This window comes from Rhincodon typus, chromosome 19 (genome assembly GCF_021869965.1).
Source record: "Rhincodon typus isolate 14 chromosome 19, sRhiTyp1.1, whole genome shotgun sequence".
NCBI lineage: Eukaryota > Metazoa > Chordata > Chondrichthyes > Orectolobiformes > Rhincodontidae > Rhincodon > Rhincodon typus.
Genome location: NC_063350.1, coordinates 18,625,251 through 18,647,849, shown reverse-complemented (window position 1 = coordinate 18,647,849; position 22,599 = coordinate 18,625,251). Strand labels below are relative to the sequence as shown.

The 22,599-nt window shown below is 37.7% G+C and overlaps 1 protein-coding gene across 2 annotated transcripts in view; it reads left to right on the top strand.

The window, feature by feature from the left end:
- The window catches only part of rpn2 (ribophorin II), a 50,506-nt gene that overhangs the window by 18,566 nt on the left and 9,341 nt on the right, over window positions 1-22,599 (top strand). For both annotated transcript variants that reach the window (XM_048608201.1, XM_020523284.2), the window contains exons 7-16: window positions 1,933-2,109; window positions 4,028-4,146; window positions 4,390-4,495; window positions 5,934-6,025; window positions 6,171-6,285; window positions 7,849-8,043; window positions 10,005-10,091; window positions 11,976-12,071; window positions 15,402-15,477; window positions 18,713-18,842. In XM_048608201.1, the coding sequence (XP_048464158.1) occupies window positions 1,933-2,109; window positions 4,028-4,146; window positions 4,390-4,495; window positions 5,934-6,025; window positions 6,171-6,285; window positions 7,849-8,043; window positions 10,005-10,091; window positions 11,976-12,071; window positions 15,402-15,477; window positions 18,713-18,842 (1,193 nt within the window). The remainder of the gene's footprint in view (window positions 1-1,932; window positions 2,110-4,027; window positions 4,147-4,389; window positions 4,496-5,933; window positions 6,026-6,170; window positions 6,286-7,848; window positions 8,044-10,004; window positions 10,092-11,975; window positions 12,072-15,401; window positions 15,478-18,712; window positions 18,843-22,599) is intronic.

Below are 22,599 nucleotides of genomic sequence, written 5' to 3'. Positions count from 1 at the left end.
TGCCAGACCTGCTGAGCTTTTCCAGCGACTTTGTTTTTGTTGTGAGAGGCAATATTGTGCTTTCTTAACCACCACGTTGACATGGGTGGAAAAGAACAGGTTTTTGGTGATCATGACTGCCAGGAACTTGACACTCTCGACCATCTCCACCTGAACGCCATTATTGCAGACCGGAACGTGCCCTCCACTCTGCTTCCTGAAGTCAATGACTAGCTCCTTCGTTCTGCTGACCTTGATGGAGAGACTGTTGTCTTTACACCATGCCGCGAAGCACTCTGACTTCTTCCTGTACTCTGTCTTTTCATTGTTTTGAGATCCGACCTACAGCGATGGTGTCATCAGAAAACTTGTAAATGGAGTTGGGCAGAATTTGGCCATGGTTGTGTGTCTGAATGATAAGTATAGTAGGGGGCTGAGTACACAGCCTTGCGGGGCACTGGTGTTGAGGATTATCTTTGAGGTATTGTTGTCGCCTATCCTTACTGCAGTCTGTTGATCAGAAAGTCGAGATTCCAGTTACAGAGTGGGGAGCAGAGTCCTAGATCTCGGAGTTTGGAGATGAGTTTGTTTGGAATTATGTTGTTGAAGGCAGAGCCGTGGTCAATATGTAGGAGCCAGCCTCTTCCTGTGGGTTCACCCTTAAGGCTGATCTAACGTCTGCAGCGGTGGCCGAGGGTACAGGTGCACCTTAGGACATGTGACATCAATTCATAGCCCTTCTTTTCAAAGCAAGCATAGAATGCATTCATCTCATTGGGTAGAGATGAACTGTTGCCTGCGATTTTGTTCGACTTCGTTTTGTAGCCCATACGACGTGTAAGCCTTGCCACAAATGATGGATGTCCACGTGGTTAGTCTGGGCCCCAAGCTTAGTTTGGTATTGCCTGTTGGTGTCCCTGATGGCCTTACGAAGGTAGTACCTGAATTTCCTGAATAGATCAGGGCCGCCTGACTTGAACACCTCAGCCTGGGACTTCAGTAGAGAATGGATCTCCCAGTTCATCTATGGACACATTTAGTGTCCATTTCCCACTTGCTTTGTACAGGAGCATGAGAGTTTAGACTGGATACTTGAGCTGTAGCACTGAGATTGTTTTAATTTTTTTGATGAACTTTATAGTACAATAATGCTGTGGACAGTCATTCACTCAACCAAAAGAATTCCAATATGTAGTTATATCTGTGATTGAATATTATACATCATGTGTACTCTTGCCATTTTAACTAAAATAACTATTTTTAACTGTTGCTAATATAAGTTACTATATTTATATGTTTGGATGATGTGCATACCATGTAAAAGATATGAAGAAAAAATAAATGATTCTAATATTCAGCCTGTTAAGCAAAAATGGACCACTGGAAGATAGAGAGAGTGTGTTGATTAAAGTTTTCGAGAAGATTTGTAGCTCGAGTTGTGGATGAGGTTGTAGATATGCTCGCGTTTCGTTTGCAAACGTTTCATCACCCTGATAGGAACACCAACTAGCCACCAAGAGACACGACCAATTCTCACTTGTCTCGTTACACACGGGCAATGCAGGACACAAATTCGACTGGGACAACATATCTATAATCGCACAAGCCAAACACAGACATGCCAGGGAATTCCTTGAGGCCGGGTATTCCAACCAGAATTCCATCAATAAACATGTTGAATTAGGCCCTGTGTACAAACCATTGAGAAACAGGACTGGAAGTAATACCAGCCATCCCAGCAAACCGAGGCATATAAATAACAAGCGGGACAGAACACCGACACTTCACCGGAGGAGCACTGACAATGTTACCTAGCAGGGTGACGAAACATTTGCAACCAAACCCACAGCTTGGTGAGCATGTCTACAATCTCATACTGCGTTGGTTTGTCAATTAGTTTTATTTTATTCATGTTGGTAAATGTGCAAAATTTAACTTTTCTTTTACTTTCAGGATCAAGTCATTCAGCTTGTTAATGCTGTATTCAGTAAGAAACATTTTACCACAATGTCCGAGGCTTTCAGCATTGCCTGTGCTGCTGCAGCTTTGTCCCATAATCAGTACCATATTCCAATCATTGTGGTAGCTGAAGGAATTGCTTCTGTTTCGCACAAGAAGCCCAACCTAAAGGTAACTTCTGCCCATTTGTGCTCAGTTCAACTTTTGTAACAAAAGTAACTTCTTTGTCCAAGCTGAGAAACTTTTTCCCTTACTGAAGTGATAGGAAGTTGAATCTACTTTTGGTCCTTTCTCTGGTTCACTGACTTCAGTTGCTGCCTTAAATAATCTGAACATGTTAAGAGTTAATTCTCGCTGAACAAACTGATGTGAATTGTGGAAGGGTGCAACAATAATATCCTGTCACAACTTGAAAGCACTTTTTTTTTGTCGGTTGCGAATATATCTTCAATTCCTTTTGGGGTGAACCAAGTTAATATGGTGAATGAGATAAAACAGCTTAAACTTGCTTCTTATGTGAACATTGCACTAAAGTATGTACTGTGTTTATAAAAATAGGAATATATGCAATGTAAAATAAAATGTAGTTGTGTGTCAGTTTAAGATGGAGTTGTTTAATGGATGTTGGGTCAAATACCTGTATACCTGGAATCCAGTATTGCACAGATGAGAAATGACAGCAATGTGGGAAAATATGGATCTCAGCCATTACTTTTCAGTCTGCTGTTTTCACACTTGCTTTCCCCTACTTTCTCACTGTCTCTGAGTACTGAATCCCCTCATGTTTCCATCACCCATTTCTCTTCCCAACACTGTTATAATCTGGAACTCCATCCACTCTCCCCTCTCAACAGTGAATGGCAAAGGAACTAGAGAACCTTCAACTTGAATCTTGCTGTTTGTACTCAATTGTTTAGTTTTAAAATTTATTTTTTTAAACAAGGTAATAAATTACAATATTATTTTTAATATATTACACTTATTTTTGCCTGTCTCACTTCTCTTTCTCCACATTTGTTTTCTCTTTCTCTTTCTTTCTTTTTTAAATCTGATTGCCCTTTTTTAACTTGATATATGCACTGGAAAATCTTTGAATATTCCTTTGCCTCATGAATTGGGAGCAATTTATTAGAATTTATTCTGGCTCATCATCTCTAATTTTCGAGCCACATTGGTGACAAGGGAGGAACTGTTATCTGGTTTTGGACCTAATTCAGGTTAAAAGAGCATGTGAAGGTTGTATAAGGTGTATCTGAAAACAAGTGATGTTCATCTTCTGATGCTATGCTGTTATTATTTTAATCAATTTTAAATAAGATGTGAATCCATCTGGCCAAATGACTTGCCATTTAAGTGCTTGGTATTTTCAACATTGCCGTTATTGTATAACCTTTGTCACTGGGGAAACAGTGCACTTTACACTTATTCAGGTCACTGAACAAAATTGATAGCTATTTTATGGAGTGTTAAATTAGAAGAAGAACTAACTATATGGTGTACATCTGGTCTTGGTATTTAAAATCAAATTATGGGAAATTAATTGGAGCAAAATAATGTTTCATGGTGAAAATGGCAATGATTAAGTTTTCATTAGGGTTACAACTGAAGCAAGTTTGTTAACAAGGACATTTATTTTTGTTTTGGAGCTGCACTTTTTTTTTGTTTACAGGATTCTGTCTACATTTGGTGTTTAGGGAAACCACTTTTGACACTATCCTAAATATAATGTTGAGCTAATTGGACGTAAGACTTGGCGTTTCTTTTAGAAAGGAAATCTGCCATTCTCCAACTCTGACTGGTGTGACTCCAGATCTACAGCAGTGTGTTGACTCTTAACTGCCTTCTGAAATGGCCTAGAAAGCCACTCAGTTTAAAGGCCTTTCCAACATTCTATGAAAGATTTTAAAAAATAAATGCATACAGTGTAGACTGTAGTGTCCATTTCAAGAGGCCAATTGTGTTCATCTATGGTTATATTTTAAAAGCAGCAGCATTTGACATGTAATTAGAACATATCTTCCATGAAGTGGCATATCTCGATATTTATCATATTCTCCACTTAATCTTGCCTTCCATTGCTTGTTTCCAGTTGCGTGTGACAAATATTTTGTCTGAGAGTCTGACTTCAGCTGATGTTCAGCTTGAAAATGCCAAGTCTACTTTGACAAAAAACACAGTTCTTCAGCAAACATCCTTTGCTTTGAAAGGGTAAGAAAAAACTTTCTGTGCCTGTTTTCTCTTGTCCCTGTAGACCACCTGAAATGGTTAACACCAAATTTCACCATGTCATGGTCATGCTGTTATAAGTAACTTGTATGTAATGACTTTAGCAACAGACTATTGGCTACATGAATGCAGAAAGCCGTTGATAGTTTAGCTACAGCAAATAGCGTTGAGTTATTGTTAATCATCAGAGGATCGCACTATGATTTTCTTGGTTTTTTTCTATAGTGATATCTTTGAATTAAATTTTATGGAGATAAAGCCACCAAGTGGATATTATGACTTTTCTATCAATGTGGAGGGTGATAGCCGATTTATAGGAAACCACATCGAGGTATGTGTTTTGCTGTAACTGGCATGGATGTATTTTTTAAATCATCTGTAAATATGAAAGGGCAGTTCCACTGACATTTATTTTGATGAATCTGATGTAATTTGTAGTTGTATGCTCGTAGAATCCTAATTTCATTTTATAATGTCCTGGTCCAAAGAAGTATCTTACTGCACTTGTAACGTTAACTCTGTTTCTGTCCCCACAGATGCTGCCACCTTGGCTTTGCCCTCATAGCCTGCTGTCTGCCATACATGAATCTGATCTTCCTTTGTTTACATCTTGCTTTAATTTTCTTCCTCTCACTCTTCCTTTCCCCCAGGTCGTTAGGCTTCATCCTCTCTTTGGTTGTACCATAACATTTGCAAACAGTGTTTAAAGATAAATAGGTTTATGGTTGTCCTGCCTGAATGTTTTGTAACTTACGCTTCCTCTACTGAAATGCCTAATCTTGCCTTTACTGATTAGTTGAAACTATGTCCAACAGGCCACGAGAGTATAATCTCAATGACTTGATAACATGAGAAAATTATTAGATTCCATATTCTGTATCCACCAGAAGACTGGTCATGCACATAAAGTAAAAGAATTAAATGGTGCTGAACAGGCCTCTTTATCCTGGGTTACCAAGCATTATAATAGCGAAGTCTCTTTCTGGCAAGCTGTAATACAATGAGTGACAGTCTGGCAACTCAACAATGTTATTTCAGGTTTATATGTAACCTGGTTCTTCCACAGCATTTCTGTCAAACTTGTATTGATTCACTAATGAGGCCTTGCCATATTTGAACTTGTTTTCTATAGTCTTACCTTTAAAACTTCAATTTCAAAAATGAAAAATCTGAGAATCACCTTCTATTGCATGCCATAGGAAATGACATGCCCTCTGTAATTGTTTAAATATCAGTTTTTTTCATCAATTTTGACAATTTGACTGATCCAACTCATGCTGCTTCCATATTATGAGAGTTCAGTCACATATAGGCGTGGAAGATAGTTCATTTCTATATACGGTTTGTCTTTAATGTTATAAAAACTGATGCACTGGCTTGTCACTTGTCAGAATTTGAAAATTGTCATTCACAAAAACATAGTCCTTAATAGAATTCCATTTTATAACAGTAGTTAGAAACTTAGAACCTAGGAGCAAGAGTAGACTATTTGCCCCTTCAACCCCCCTCTGTCATTCAAATTGATCATGGCTGATCCTGTATCTCAGTGCATATTCCTGCCTTCACTAAAGATTCTGCTGTTGGCAGCACGTCATGGCTGAGGGGGAGCCTTGGGCACTCTGACTTCTCTTTCCAAACTGTTCACACACTGTAGTGATGCCTCTTTAAAACTTTATGTTGCTTTTCCTATCTATTAGGACTTTTGTTGACATTTTTCTTACATAGTAGTGATTTATAAGTCTTTAACTTGTCAAACTTTTTGATCTTAGATCAAAGTCAAGGTTGCCACTGAAGTCGATATCACTAATGTTGACCTCTCAGTAGTTGACAGGGATCAAAGCATTTCACCAAAGACCACCAGGTAAAGCAAAGTAGTATTAAATATACTGAAACATTTGTAGTAATATATGCCATTTCTGAAATTAAAATAATGTTTCTGAATTTTTAAGTACATAGATAATTGAGAATATTTTTAAAATTTAGTTTTCAATATTAATTCCCATTAGGGTGACTTATCCGTCAAAAGCCAAGGGGCTTATTACTGCTGACAGTCACCAGAGCTTTGCGTTATCATTCCAATTGACAGACGTGAATACTGGCACTGAGCTTACTCCACATCAAGTATGTATTATACAGTTTTATGCCAACTGTGTCTTTTTTATTTGTCTTTTGAAACAAGGATGCAGTTTTACTGTCTTGTCTGTTTAGACTTGCAGAGTTTCTGTTCTAGAATAAGAACACACAAACCAATGAATTGGTGCTCAAACTTATTTTGGGAAAATGCCCATTTTAATATTAGTCCAGATCTGTGGGCAGCGTTTTTCAGGGTTACCTAAAGCCCCACCTCCAGAGCCAAAAGAGGCGACCATCCACCCTGGGAAGAGGTGGGAGAGAAACATGTTGGTGGCATCCAATTAGAAGCTGTTGGATGACTTCAAGCCCTAAGGCCTGCCAGTTTAGTCAGAGGATCAGTACTCCTGCAGGCAGTGGCCAGTGCTGAGGCTGCAAATCCAGAAACAGGGCATCTCAAATAGGAGTACCTTTTGGGGGAGAGGGAAGTTTAATGCGGAGAAGCGTTGTCCAGGCATGCAGGCTGCAGCATTCAAGTGTGGGAAATGGTGCTCTGTAGTCCATTGCCTTGGAGGTGACCACTGCCACTGTTCAGCCCTTCTATGCTCTATGGAATGCCTATCGAGAAGGATCCCGTCACCATCCTGAGAGATCTCCTGATTCAAGTAAAGTTCTCACAGTTGTGGAAAGGGCCCTTAATTAGCCACTATTCAAAGGTTTCACCAAGGATTCCACTACTGGAAAAACACTGGCTGAGAGAAGGCCTCAGGCACGCCTCCTGATGACTTCCCCCACCATGTTGACAGCATTCCCAGCTCTGAGAAGTTAGGATCACTCGCTGATTCCAAATGAGTGAAATAATTTTGCCAGCCAAGGCAACATATTTAGGAACATTGTTCTGATGGGAGGACATCAACTTGAAACATTTTAACTCTGGTTCTGTCCACGAATGCTGCCTGATCTGCTGAACATACCTAGACATTTTTGTTTTTGCTTCTGTTCACAGAATTTGTTAGACTGAATCTCTACTTTTTTTTTCTGAACTATGCTTTTTGTTTAAAGAATTGCTACAGTATTCTCCACTAAGCATCTATATTCTGTTGCTTGATTTAAGGCTGAAACAAGAATTTTGCATTAACCCACAGTGCTTTAAATACTGTTGTAGCCAAATTTCTATATAAACTCCACTTTTCCTGCTGTACAACCTCCTCCCCAGGCCAGTAAAATGTTGTAGCAGTCTTCATAATTCCACTGCCAAATTGTTTGAGCTATTTCAAGGAATGATTTTGATATCTAATGTCTCATTTTTGTTTTATGTTGGAAGCAAGCTGAATGCCGGAGTGATCCAAAGATCAAAGTGACCAAACAACAAATTTCAAGAATTGGAGAAATCTGCTTGCAGTTTTCCTTAAAAATTTATGAGCAAACTGTCCTGCCATTGCAGCAAGGCCTATAAGCTGCAGAGTTATAACTTTATGAATTTTAGTGCAGTGTGCAATATTTAGTTATGAAAATGCCACATTTTTTGTGCAGCAATTGATTGTTGTAAAATATTGACCTTCTCAATAACTTGCTTGTGCATTATTAAGTGCCACGGTACTTTGTATGTTTTAGACTTTTGTACGTCTCTACAATCAGAAGACTGATCAGGAGGTCGTATTTGTGGCTGAACCAGATAGTAAAAAAGTGTACAAGTTTGACCTAGATGTGGCAGAGAGAAAATCTGAATTTAATTCAGTTTCTGGAACCTATTCCCTTTTTTTGATCATTGGAGATGCAACAATTGAAAACCCAATTCTCTGGCACCTGGTAAGTCTGTGTTCTCCGACTGAATATTATTTACTGTTCCAAGATGAGTGCAATGAAGGTGAGTCCTTTGGCCTTTATTTTAATGAGCACAGTAATTTTCTGACTATCTTTACATTGCTTGGACACATTTGATAAACCAAGACTTGAAGTTTTGCAATTCCTTTTTTTTTCTGCTGCTAAGTTTATATTCATACTATTTAAGGTCATGGTTTCATTTTAATATGGCAAATATATGCTCTTTGCTCTCTGGTTGAGTGCTGACATTACAAAGCTGTTTTACAGTTGGCTGAAAATAACCAGAGTGCTTAAGTTTGTTTTCCCAAAGAAAAAGTACCATTATTTTATCTCCCTTGTTGCTGGCAGGTTATTTTAATATCTTTGTCTAAAGCAGGTAAAGTAAAAAGCAAAATATGATCACTAACTTTTTTAGCATACCTATGTTCTCAAGCTGAGAGGGTATTGTGCTAGGCAAACCTCATTCATTAGAGCTCATGTCATGCACAATATCAGAACATACAGTTGTATTTCTCATTACTGAATGACATTCATAGTTTGAGCTTTCTTTTATACTACATGATTCCAGAGCAAAATTCACATGTCCTATATCGAACACTAATTCATTGTCAGTGAAATGACCTAATATCACACTGCAAAGGAAGGAAATGTTCCGTGATTCAGGACAGTTAGAACTCCATCTGATTGAACATGAGTGAAGAATGTATTGACAGAGTAACTGTACATTGAGTCCAGTTAAAATTTATGCATCCTACTTTTAATAAAAATCTGAGTTTTGTAATGTATCTTATATTTAATTTTCAAATGTGATCAAGGTAGTAGAAATGGTAAGAGTTTATCCCTTAATAAGCAAATTTATCATTTTGGCTTGTTTTATAATCCAGTGAGAAACTGCAACAACTTTTTTTTGGTTGTTGAATAATATTCATTTCATAGGATCGTTAAGTCCAGTAGAATCCTTTTGTCAGGAATTGGATTGCCATTGCCTGTAGTTCAGTAAATTTGATGCATTGTATACTCTGTGTATTCTAATATTTAGAAATAATTAAAAACCACGACTATTGTATTTGCCAGTCCATCTGCTTTGCTTTTTACTGACTGAAATAATTACTTCCATGGAGTTCTTTGAAGTAGTCTTGTAATTGTTCAAGTCGAATCAAATCAAGGTATAACGGCAATTGTTTATTATTCCTAATACCCAATGAGCTCTAGAGTTTGTCATGTTTGGTGCAAAATTGCCAAAGAAAATTGATTGGAAATGGCTATTTAAGGTATTTTACTGAAATTCATCATATAAAAATTGTTAGGCACACCGTTTCTGCCCAATGTGTCAGAATTATTAACCTACAGCAACTGTTACTGTTAAAGTAGCAGTTGTCAAACATCTTGTGGTTAGTTACAATTCTTTTGCTATCAAACGTGAAAACTGGCTTTTTGAAAATTACTAGTTTTCAATGCACTAACTGGATTTCAGACTGTGTTTCCAATTCCTCCTTTAAGATGTCCTTTAAAACCAACTTCTCTAACCAGGCCTGTCCAAATATCTCTCAGTATGTTCTTATTTCACTGCACTCCTATTAAGGACCTTGGAATGATTTATTATGTTCAAGAAACTATGCATGTATATTTTTCTTATTTAACTGGAACAAGATATTTTCAGCATTCAGTAATCTTGTTTGATTAGAGTAAAGCTATAATGGGAAAAATGCGCCATTTGAACAACATTAAAGTAATTCCTTGGTGGGGGGGGGGAAATTGCTTTACATGCCTTAATCTTTCAAGTTCTAAACATGTGTTTTAGCCAACTTAACCTTGCATGAAATGTTTCAGTTGTTTGTAATTCAAATGCAAAAGCTAGAAAGTCAGATTACGACTAAGGCTTTTGATGTGATATTTTTTCAACACAAACAGGAAATCTGTATATTTTTTTTAAATTCCCTTCATAGGCTGATGTTGCAATTAAGTTTCCTGATGAAGAGGCTCCAACTCCTGTGCAGACTCAGAATGTCTTTGCCCCCAAGCCTGAAATTCAGGTAGGTACTAGTAAAGTAACTATAAACAAATGTCATTAAAATAAAATGTTGTCTTGATAGAATATTATACTGTCCATTAGAAAAGCAAGACATTTTACAGTGTGCACAATGAATTGTACTAATTACATAACTCATACCACATGTGACCATCCTTAAGATGATATCATGTTTTGGACAGAGGTGGGGATAAACATGCAGGTGATGTCACCAAATCCAGTCGATGCATCACTCTAACCTACAGATCAATTTTAAAACACATGCAACTTATGCAATCAATAACCCAAAGAGTGGCGCAAATGAAATCTATAGAACAGGATCCATGACCCACTAGCAATTGCCAGGGCAGTTGTCAAATCTAAACTGTTCTTCATGGTGCTTCTAGCTGTGACCTATCAGATCCCATTGCTCTTCAATGCAACATATTAATTCATCTAAGTTTGAGAAGAGTAAAGTTCAGTATATATTGCCAATGTGAATAAATTTGTCTTACTCAAATATGTTCAGCCATAGTCAATAGATAGCAATTTTCCTCTTCAAAAGTTGCAGTGTTCTCTTGCTTCAGGTATCCCTTCTCTGTCTGTGCTCTAATCACTATTTGCTTAATAGAATATTTAATGATTTCTTCTCACTCTTAATGTAGCATCCAAAATTAATGATCCTGAAGGCTATCCAACCTGAAGAAATGGTCTTTCTCTAAAGTCTCCCCATCTAACCATAATTTCATATTTCTGAAGTTATTTTATGCTGTTAGTTCTCTATGGTTTTATTATCCTTTTATTAATCAGACTGCAAGTTTACTATAACTTTCTTATTCTCTGCCCCTAACCCCAAAATCCCATTGCCCTCAACAATAGCTTTGTCTGTATGCCTGCTGATTTTTGGGAAATTACAGATTTGGATTGCTCTGTTCATCTACACTCTTCACTATCATCGTATTTAAGCTTATTCACACATTACTCGATCTTTTTCCGGCTTAAATGTAATTTTTATATTTTCTGGTTTTTTTAATATACACACCTGTATATTAAATTTCAGCTGCCATGTTGGCACACCAATCACTTATCTACCAGGGATTTTGCAGTTTTTTGACCTTAAACTTTCAATTTTCAGACTTCACCTCCCATGTTCTCTTTGGTTATGAGTGCTGGTAGCATGGCATGGCAAGGTTAGAGGGAACAGTTTGATATTTGGGATTGGTATACCTTGTTTGAACTTGACTAGAATGTTGATCTGCATGATTAGTGTTAATTATCCTTTCTTCCAGGAGACTTCAAGGTCAGGAGTCTATTCCACCTTGCTACCTTCCTTTGTCCTGTCTCCTTTTGCCTACTGCTAATATCACTGCAAGTTAATCATCTTCTGTTCTCCATGAAAGTGCACTTGCATGCTAGAGAGAGATTTTTAAATCTGAACTGTCATCTTTTCTTTCTCTACTAAGTGAATTAAACAGAATACCTACTTGACATAGGTATTTTCAGCCTGATCCATTGTTTCTTTATTGTGATCGGGCAAACTTCCACCACCATGTAACCCCCAGCTTTCCAAATCCCATCCCCCAGTTTTCTTCCCGCTCTTTCATAAGGAGTTGGTCAACGAATGGGACATATCATTCAATGAACATGCACGTTTGCAAGTAGATTCAATCCTCTGCTCTGGGCCACTCCTTTGTTAAGCATATATGTGAATTTTGGAAAGTAGAAACCTATCCATTTAATTGATTATCTTGAAATAGCATTTCAAGAGTTTAAACTTAGAATGGCATCCATAAAAATGCAAATATATTGATTGTTTTTAATGTATGACCGCAATCTTGAATGTTGATCTTTTTTTAAAACTCTACTTGTTTTTAATATAGGAAGCTTTTAAACATTATTCTCTTCACAGCACCTGTTTCGAGAGCCTGAAAAGAAGCCACCCATTGCAGTCTCAAATACTTTCACTGCCCTTGTTCTAGCACCCCTCTTACTGCTTATAATTCTGGTAAGTAGTAGCTTTGTCTGAGTTTTGACTGATTCCAGCGAACTGGTTTCAACTTAAGCAAGAAAAGACTTTTTAACCGTGGGTTTTTGCTGAGGTCTTTTAGGGAGCTATGAATTGCGTATTTTAATATTAAAACTAAGATTATTTAATGTCATCACTTGTTACAATGCAAAAGTCAATCAACTTGTTAGAAAAATGCTCTTGTAATTAAAAGCATAGAAAGGTTTTCAGTTCATTATGGACCCTTTTGGGAAATGTCATCAAAGCCTGCTGACACTTTATCCTTACTGTTTGAGAACTTTATTTATTTTTTATTCATTCACGGGATGTGGGCATTGCTGACATAGCAAGCATGTGTTGCCTGTCCCTAATTACCTTTGAGAAGGTGATGGAGTTGCTATCATGAGCTGCCGCAGTCCACTTGATGTAGGTAGACCCAGAATGTTGTTAGGGACCATGTTCCAGGATTTTGACTGAATGACAATTAAGGAATGCCAATATATTTCTGAATCTAGCTAGGTAGTGACTTGGAATAACTTGCTGATGTTGACATGCATCTGCTGATCTTGTCCTTCTAGGTAGTCACCACTGTAGTTTTTACAGCATGGACAGAAGCCCATTGTGTCCACAATGGTGATTGAGCATGTATCTATTCCAAGTGTATTTTCCAGCACTTGGACCATAGCCTTTTATGCTATGTTGTTTCAAATACTCATCTAAAAGCTCTTAAATGTCTTGACGGTTCTTGCCTATATCACACTGTAAGGCAGAGTATTTCAGATACCCACAACACTCTGGGTGAAAAGAAATCCGTCAAATTCCCTCCAAACCTCCTGCTGCCTAACTTAAAACTTTACCCTCTGGTAATTGAGCAGTCCATTTGAGGAAGAATTTCTCAAACTTTGTGCACCTTGACACCTGCACCCTAACCCCCAGCTTTCTCTGTTCTAAAGAAAACAGCCCCAATTTGTTTCTTCAGTGTTGAATTATTTCAGCCGGGTGAATCTATCCTGCACTCCATCTAGTGCGTTCACATCCTTCCTATTGTTAGTGACCTGAATTGTACACAGTACTCCAACTGTGGCCTAACTAACATTACATTCAGCTCCATCAGAGCTCCTTACTCTTGTATTCAATGTTTTGATTAATGAAGGCATTCTTAACCACCTTATCTACCTTCTGCTGACTTCAAGGATCTATGGGCATGCATAGTAAGGTCCCTCTGATCCACTGTACTTCAGAGGGTCCTACCATTCCTTTTCTTGTTAGTCCACCTAAAATGCATCACATCACACTTTTCAGAGCACTAACATCTAAATTTTTGATCTGTGACTTTCCAGTATGCTGCCATGTCCTGCCCGCCGGTCTTGTCCTGGACATTTTAAGCTGGGATGTTATTGAAAGCGTACCAGAATTAGGTGGGAGACTGATCCCTCCCACTCCCTGTGTGAAGGTATCGATAGACCTATATAAGTTAGCAGTGGATTGTCTCTCTGGCGATGCAGACCCAGAAAGTTGTGTTCCCAAACCACGTTTACAGATTGACTGCTACTCAGTTTTCTGCAGTGGATCAGGTAGACAATCAGAAGAAGAAATTCCCAGTGAAGGAAAGACTTCTAGAGTGTAAATAGTGGTATAAATACTTAGTTTCTGATTACATTTTGAAATTGACTTTTAACTTCAGTAGAGCAGGATCCACAGTGTCCTCTGTTCAATTGGATCAGTCATGATCAGAGTTTCATGAGAAATTGAACTGATCATCCCAAACCCATTTACTCAATAACTGTTGCCGGTTGTAAATTATGCTCTTTTGCACAATGTCCTCTGGAGTAACATACATGCAATTTTTAAAATTTTCATGTGTACTGTATTTTACAGTGACAAAATTGTGTCATTGTTATGTCTATTCACGCAGTTTTTAATTAAAAGGTTTGTCAAACTAAATGGAATACGTTTAGATTCAATTTCATCTGTGATTTTCTTTTCAAATGTAATACGAATGATTTGCAATAAAGAACTGTTATTTTTATACGTTTGTTTCTAAAATGTTAATTTAGACCTCCTAAATGGAATGGGAAGACTAGTTTGAGCATGTAGGAATTTGTTTCTTATCCTGTAATTATGTTAAGCTTTTGTCTTTTAGTGATGATTGAGATAGTCCAATTAAACAAAGGTGAGTTCAGTTTAAAATTAGCTGAACTGAATAATTTTAAACCAATTTCACAATAAAGGATGAAGAAAACTCAATTACTGCAGTAACTTTAGTAACTGCATAACCTTAAAAACTTTAGCCGCTATCAGCGAGGATTTTAGTAAGTGCTCTAGCTAGCACATAAGAAAAACCTACATGTTTATGGTAAAATCCAAACCGTTGCATGCATTTCTGGAAAAGCAATTGTTACATTCAGCATTACGCAAATACATTTTCCTGGGAAGAATCTAAACTCTTAAATTGTCTCCTTTTTTAATTTGCAAGATTCGTTGATCATCAGTGCGAGGCTTTATTCCCGTGCTGATTCACATTGCTTAGTTAATGTCTAAGTAAATAATATCTTAATATCTATTACGAGTATAAAAGGTATTTTGAGGGTAAAATTGGAAGTGTATGAAATACTTTTTTTTTAAGAACCAGTATAAATAAATAAATTGAGATTTTCAACTATCAGTTATTAAACTACTTTGTGACCCACTTCAGAACCAGCACTGCAGAAAGTAAACCTGACTTTGGAAAAAGTGACATTGAACTGAAGAATCAACATTATCTTTGTAAAATAAGGACCTTAGAAATAAGTAATTTCTGTATGTGATAAACAGTTCGCACGGAAATGGTATGTACATCATGAAGACTTGTGATTACAGATGCCTTCAGGGCTTCATTTCAGGGTTTTCTTGATAATTGGCAAGTTCAGATTACAAATTCTTCTGATCCTTTGTATTATTGTTCTAAAATGGTTTGGGACCCACTTTTTGGGAGTGTGGGTGGGATCCAGTTATCTGTAGCAATATACTATCAGCAATCTTAGGCAGCCTAGTGAGTCTGAGAGATCTCCCAGGATTTTCTGTTTTTGCTTGGGCTTCCCAGGAATTAACATTATTGGCAGAGGACATACTAAAAGTTGCATCACTGATGGATGTGATGGGCTTTGTTTGCCATCCTTTACATTTGCCCTGTACAAAGCTGTGTAAGTTAGAAGGATGAGATGACATCTTTTAAAGAAGGCATGTTAAGGTCTAAATTGTGATACATTTTAAGACTGGTTTGTGTTTTTGAAAGTAGTATATTACCTTTGCAGATTGTGTTTTTAATTTTAAACAAAATGTTTTCTGCAGTGGATCAAACTTGGTGTCAACATCTCTAATTTCACCTTTTCTCCGAGCACCATTATCTTCCATTTGGGCCATGCTGGTGAGTTTTTAGGAAGTTAACATTGATTTGATACAAGTGAACATGGTTATGATGGGCTTAGAAAGGATAGACAAAGAAAAACTCCTATTAGCTAACTGTCTGCTAGTCCTTGTACACAACCTGAAGGTTTTGGGGAAGACATATAGAGGAGGAAAAACTATTGTTTTTAAATGTATTAAGTGGTCATGATTTAGAAATTGTGTTTACAAGGGTGGTGGAAGTAAAGATAATCAATAATCAAATAAATCCAATTGGCACTTGAAGGTAATAAAATTGTGACATCACAGAGATGAGAGGGGAAAAGTACTAAATGGATTACTTTGCAGAGAGCTAGTATGGACCTTTGGGGCAGAATTGCCTCTTCTGCAACCTAAATGACTGATCAGCAAACGTGGTACATTCAACATTTTTTAAATAAACTGATATCAGGAACATGCATCAGAATAGCAAATAGACCAGGTACTTAATAATTTTTCAATTAAACATGTGCCCATGTACTGAACTTAACTCTTTCAAAAAAGGAATAAAAAATTGCATCTGTTACAGTAAGGTAGTTAAAATTATGCACAAAATTGCCCTTTGTTTCTTTCTACTCCTTCATAAACATTTTTCTGTTTATTTTGTCAATACCTGGATTTGAATCTGATATTATGCCTGCTAGAACTCTAAACTGAAGTTGGATTGTGCGATTGTGCAGAACATTGGTGTGTCTAATTTCCTACAGTGGACCAGTATTTAATCGCAATGATGGAATATGCTATATATTTCTGCTCAAAAGCGGATCAAAATTATTTGAAGGAAAGCTGAAGAACAAATCTGTAAATCTTTATTTAAAATCTGCGTTTTTTCCCCTAATGTAGTGGAAATGTTGCATCTATGTGCCCAATCGTTGTAGGTTTTGTTTTGTGTTCTACATGCCCCAAAAAGAGCATTATGTTCGGAAATAAAATGTTTTTCTATTGTAATTGAATTTAATTTTCAAAATAAAGTTGAAAATTTGAAGCTATTTCTAATTAACTTGGTTGACTATTAAATATTGTGCCAGACAAATAAATATTCAACGTTCAGATAACACTTGGCCCTTACCCCATTCGAACAGTTTTGAGACAAAATGAAAGACAGCTTCCCCACTTAATTTTTGGCCGTATGGTTGTTACTGGACTGTCAAATCAGAGGATCAGAATGAGTTTGAATTCAGTTCAAAAACAATAAAAATCTAATAGTGTAAAAAAAAATTGTGACCATAGCAATAAGATTGTTATAAAATCACAACAAATTCCCCAAATTTGTTTGGAAAATTAAACCTGCCATAGTTGGCAGCATTATCAGGTTGATAAAAGACTCCATTTTAATTCCCTCTAAAATGGCTATCCAGCCTCTACAGTAGGTGTTCAATAAGGAGGCAAACACTGTGTTCTCTAAGGAGATTTAGGAAGGGGAATCAAATCCCAGCCATGCTATCAATGCTACTGTCTTGAGAGTTTTTTTTTTAAACATTTTTTTTTGTTCAAATTGAAAGAATCATATTGATGTGAAAGCAACAGTCTCATGTACAGTTTTAAGTATTACTTAGAGGTTATACATTAGATAACAGACAGATTGGTTCTTGGAGACATAATCCTATCATAAGTAATGAATTCAGTGTTTAGAAAACTTCCCCAAGAAGTCTCCACTGTTAAAAGTGGGATATTACCTGTCCCTCCCATTGAGGTTAACAAACACCCACCTGAAATCCATCATGGAGCAAATCCTTGCATTCAATTCTGCATTCCACAGATTCCCTACCCACAGTAATGCCAGATTAAGGTGCCCCACATCCCCGTGCTGCTGGACTCCAGCAGCCCGACTGCAACACTGCTAAAGTTCAGGATCCCATTCGACTTCAGTAAAAATGCTGGGTGGGTAATGTCTTTGCTTCTTCAAAGTGTCACTTATTTAAGGTACTATTTACCTTGTTATGCTTATAGGGCACACTATCAATATAAGACAGAATGCCTTTTACATTGCGTGAACAATATGATGGGAGGTCTGCTTGTTAATGTTTTAAAAGATCTTAAAATGGGACATTAGCCGTTTAACTATCTCTCTATGAAATAACCTTAACACCACTTAGATGAATAGTTTGCCATTTTGAAATTGTGCAAAATTACATTTGTTTCAGAAATAGTTGTCACCTTTCCCTGTGATTTAATCATTTTGACCATTTTGCTTTCATTGAATCATTGTGTTTTTATTCCCCTACTATTACAAAATCATTTGTGTGTTTGGCAAGAAGGAAATATTGGGCACAAGCTGAAAGTGAGGATGGAGCTACAACTTAATATAAAGACTCCAATGGAAACAAACAAATAGCAAGAAAAAACTTAAATACAATACAATTAAACTGATTTAAATCCTAGTTTTGTATGTGGTTAGAAAAGTCAGCAGGGGCTCCATATTTAGCTTCATTGCGGACAGGTGTGAAGCGTTCTGCTGCAAGGTTTGGTTATTAATATTGTGTATCACTGATAAATGCCGTAAGAGCCATTGCATTGTTTTTATTTATTAGCGAGAACCTATTTATTAAATATTCTAAGTCAAAGTGTATTTAGTTTTCTAATGTCTAGCAATCAATTAATTGACTTGATTGAACCTGCCAGCAAATAAAGGTCAGAGAGTAGTAAGGGCGTGGAATGCCCTGCCTGCAAAAGTAGTAGACTCGCCAACTTTAAGGGCATTTAAATGGTCATTGGATAAACATATGGATGATAATGGAATAGTTTAGGTTAGATGGGCTTCAGATTGGTTTCAAAGGTGGGCGCAACATCGAGGGCCGAAGAGCCTGTACTGCGCTGTAATGTTCTGTGTTCTAAACCATGACAGTTTATATGTCTTGAGGGACAAGCAGTATTCAGTAATGATGGTGCACAATTTGAAATCTAGATCTGCTTGTCTTTTACAAAGAAACAGTGTAAAGTTTTGAAGAATTGAGGTGCAAGTTTTTTAATGGTCTTATGTTCAGGAAACTAGTGAAATCAGATGCTACATACAGATAGCTGAAGTTTAAACATTTATGTTGGTTAAAAAGAAAATCTGAATGCAACTAGCAGTTTTTGATAAAGAACGTGATGAGCACACATAGCATCCTCATTTTGACCTGGTCAGTGAAGTATTTAGGTGCTCGCAGATTAAATTCAGCATAAATGATCTCTGTACTGATAATCCTAAAAGTTTCCTTTTGCACTGCTTTCATCAGGAATGTTGGGACTCATGTATGTATACTGGACTCAACTGAACATGTTTCAGACCCTGCAGTATCTTGCTATACTTGGCAGCATCACATTCTTTGCTGGAAACAGAATGTTAGCTCAGAAGGCAGTAAAAAGGTAAGGAATTCTCATCTAGCCCAAATACTCTGTTGTTTCTTTATCGCTGTATGTTTGGTTGTTTTACGCTAAATGTATTTAAACGACTTTTTAAATACAGTTGAAGTTAAGTGTTTTATAGGTGTTATAAAGAAATTAAATATTTAACTTTCAACATGCTAAATAATCAGAGCTGCATCCGCCTCACACAATTCCAGATAGTGATTAAGATTTTAGAAGTCCACAGAGGGCCAGTTTGTTGGAAGGTAGAAGCTTCACACTGAACATCTAAACTGTGGAGTTTGCCACCTCTAATTGCAATCTCAGTGTAACTGAGAAAATAAACTATGGGGGATCCATCACAATCTTGATCAACTAAAGTGGGCTGAACAGGAAAAGTGATGGGAATTACACAATAGGATTAATAGGATTTTGCAAAGAGTGATTTTGATTCCTAAATCTCGGTTCCTGTGGGTCAAAAACTTCAAGATCTCTAAAAGCAAATTCCACTACAAACAAAAAAACAAACTAATAACACTTACTGTAAAGCATTATTTTTCGAAGTATCTGTAATAGTTTAACTAAACTTGTTAAAAAAATTGTTGTATGGGATGTGACTTCGCTGGCAAAAGCCACCATTTGTTGATCAGTCCTACATGCCCTTAAAGTGATTAACTCTCTAGGCCATGTCAAGTAAGAATGGCAAATTCTCTTCCCTTAGGAATAGTACTGAATCAGATGTGTTTCTGCACTATATAACAATGTTTAATTCCAGTTTTTTTTTTATTGAATTCACATTGCATCATCTACCATAGGTACATACAGCAGGGTAAGGTTTATAACTGGGGGAAGGGTAATTACAATTCTGTTAGGCAAGAACTGGGTAACATAAAATGGGAACAGATGTTGTCAGGGAAGAGCACTATTGAAATGTGGAGATTGTTTAAGGAATGCATACTGCATGTGCTCGATATGTTTGTCCGGAGCAGACAGGGAAGATGCGGTCGAGTGAGGGAGCCTTTGTTCTCAAGAGAGGTCAAACGACTGGTTAAGAGGAAGAAGGATGCTTATATAAGGTTTAGGAAACAAGGAACGGAAAAGGCTCTAGAGGGATACACGTTATCCAGGAAGGAGCTGAAGAAGGGGCTTAGGAGAGCTAGAAGGGGGCATGAGAAAACCTTGGCAGATAGGATCAAGGAAAACTCCAAGGCTTTTTACAGGTAGGTGAGGAATAAGAGAATGACCAGAGAAAGGGTAGGGCCGATCAAGGATTGTAAAGGGAATTTGTGCACGGAGCCTAAAGAGATAGGAGAGGTCCTTATTGAATACTTTTCTTCGGTATTCACAACTGAGAGGGACCTAGTTGTAGAGGAGGACAGTGTGAAACAGGCTGGTAGGATAGAGGAGGTCGATGTTAGTAAGGAAGATGTACTAGGAATTTTGAGGAACTTTGAAGATAGATAAGTCCGCCAGGCCTGGTGGGATTTATCCAAGGATTCTATGGGAAGCAAGGGAAGAGATTGCAGGGCCTTTGGCGATGATCTTTTCGTCCTCACTGTTCATGGGTATAGTGCCAGAAGATTGAAGAGAGGCAAACGTCATTCCCTTGTTCAAAAAAGGGAATAGGGATAATCCTGGAAATTACAGGCCAGTTAGTCTTACATCAGTGGTGGGCAAATTATTGGAAAGGGCTCTGAGAGATAGGATTTATGATCACTTGGAAAGGCACAGTTTGATTCATGATAGTCAGCATGGATTTGTGAGGGGTAGATCATGCCTCACAAACCTTATTGAATTCTTTGAAGAGGTGACCAAACACGTGGATGAAGGTAGAGCAGTGGATGTGGTATACATGGATTTAAGTAAGGTGTTTGATAAGGTTCCCCATGGTAGGCTCATGCAAAAGGTAAGGAGGCATGGGATAGGGGGAAATGTGGCAGATTGGATTCAGAATTGGCTGACCCTTAGAAGACAAAGGGTGGTAGTGGACAGAAAATATTCAACATGGTGCTCAGTTACGAGTGGTGTACCACAAGGATCTGTTCTGGGTCCTCTTCTATTTGTGATTTTTGTAAATGATTTGGATGAAGGAGTGGAAGGGTGGATTAGTAAGTTCGCCGACGATACGAAGGTGGGACGAGTTGTGGATAGTGTGGAGGGCTGTTCTAGGTTACAAAGGGACATTGATAGGATGCAGAGCTGGGCTGAGAAGTGGCAGATAGAGTTTAACCCTGAAAAGTGTGAGATGATTCATTTTGGAAGGACAAACTTGAAAGCAGAATACAGGGTTAACGGAAAGATTCTTAGCAGTGTGGAGGAGCAGAGGGATCTTGGAGTTCATGTCCACAGTTCCCTGGAAGCTGCCACCCAGGTGGATAGAGTTGTTAAGACGGCGTATGGTGTGTTAGCTCTCATTAATAGAGGGATTGAGTTCAGAAGCCGTGAAGTTATGCTCCAGCTATACAAAAGCCTGGTTCGGCCACATCTGGAGTATTGTGTCCAGTTCTGGTCGCCTCATTACAGGAAAGATGTGAAAGCGTTGGAAAAGATGCAGAGGAGATTTACCAGGATGTTGCCTGGATGGAGGGAAGGCCTTACAAGGAAAGGTTGAGCGAGCTAGGGCTTTTCTCTTTGGAACGACGAAGGATGAGAGGTGACTTGATACAGGTGTACAAAATGATCAGAGGTATAGATAGAGTGGACAGCCAGAGACTTTTTCCTATGGTGGAGGTAGCTATTATGAGGGGGCATAGTTTTAAAGTGAGTGGAGGTAGAAATAGGGGAGACGTCAGAGGTAGGTTCTTTACTCAGGGTGGTCGGGACGTGGAATGCTTTGCCAGAGAGGGTAGTGGAGTCGGACTCATTAGGAGCATTTAAGCGGCTATTAGATAGGCATATGGATGATGGTATAAGGTAGGAATGGAGGTTAGATAGACCTTAGGATTAGTGTAAAAATTCGGCAAAACATCGTAGGCTGAAGGGCCTGTACTGTGCTATGTTCTATGTTCTATAGTGGAACCTGAACCTAGAACATTAGCACAGGACTCTAGGTTACTAGCAACGTTCCCTCTAATTATCTTTCTAGCACCGCAAGTCTCCAAGGCCTATGCGTGGAACCTTGGAGTGGCTGCACGCACAATCAGCTTAAACTGAACTTAGTCAGAACGTTGATTACTAACTCATTGACATTACAATGCCACCTTAGCCTATTTATGTAACCTAGTTAAAATAATAAAACATCTTTTCAAGACCTTTACAAGAGCATGTGAAAGAAAGATTAATGCTTAGCAACATGTGACAAATAATAAGATATATGACCAAAAGCTTTGTCCGTGAAGTATTTTTTAAAAAGTATTCTGATAGTTGGGAGAGGGGTAATAAAGTTGCCTGCCTGTATTTATGAGAACACAAGCAACTGACTTGACAAGAAATCCAATGTATTGATGGATGTATATATGTATGTACATATCTGCAGAGTTTTTATGTGAAGTAATTGCCAAACAGTCAAAGCCCAGTGCAGTGCAATGTAATTATTCTACTTAAAATACCTTGTTCTAAATTCCCCAAGCTATATCATCTGCAACTATTGAGAGACCATTTTGACTTTTTTTAAAAATTGGAGCATGGTAATGCAACATGAATGGTAGGTCAATAATGCCCGGCTCCCAATCTGCAAAAATTAATCGTAAACCAATTCAACTTGGGCAATTACTAGGGCAGTTGTAATGCAGGCAGCTAGGACCAGCTGTGATTAGTTGGTACAGACAGTGGTTACTCA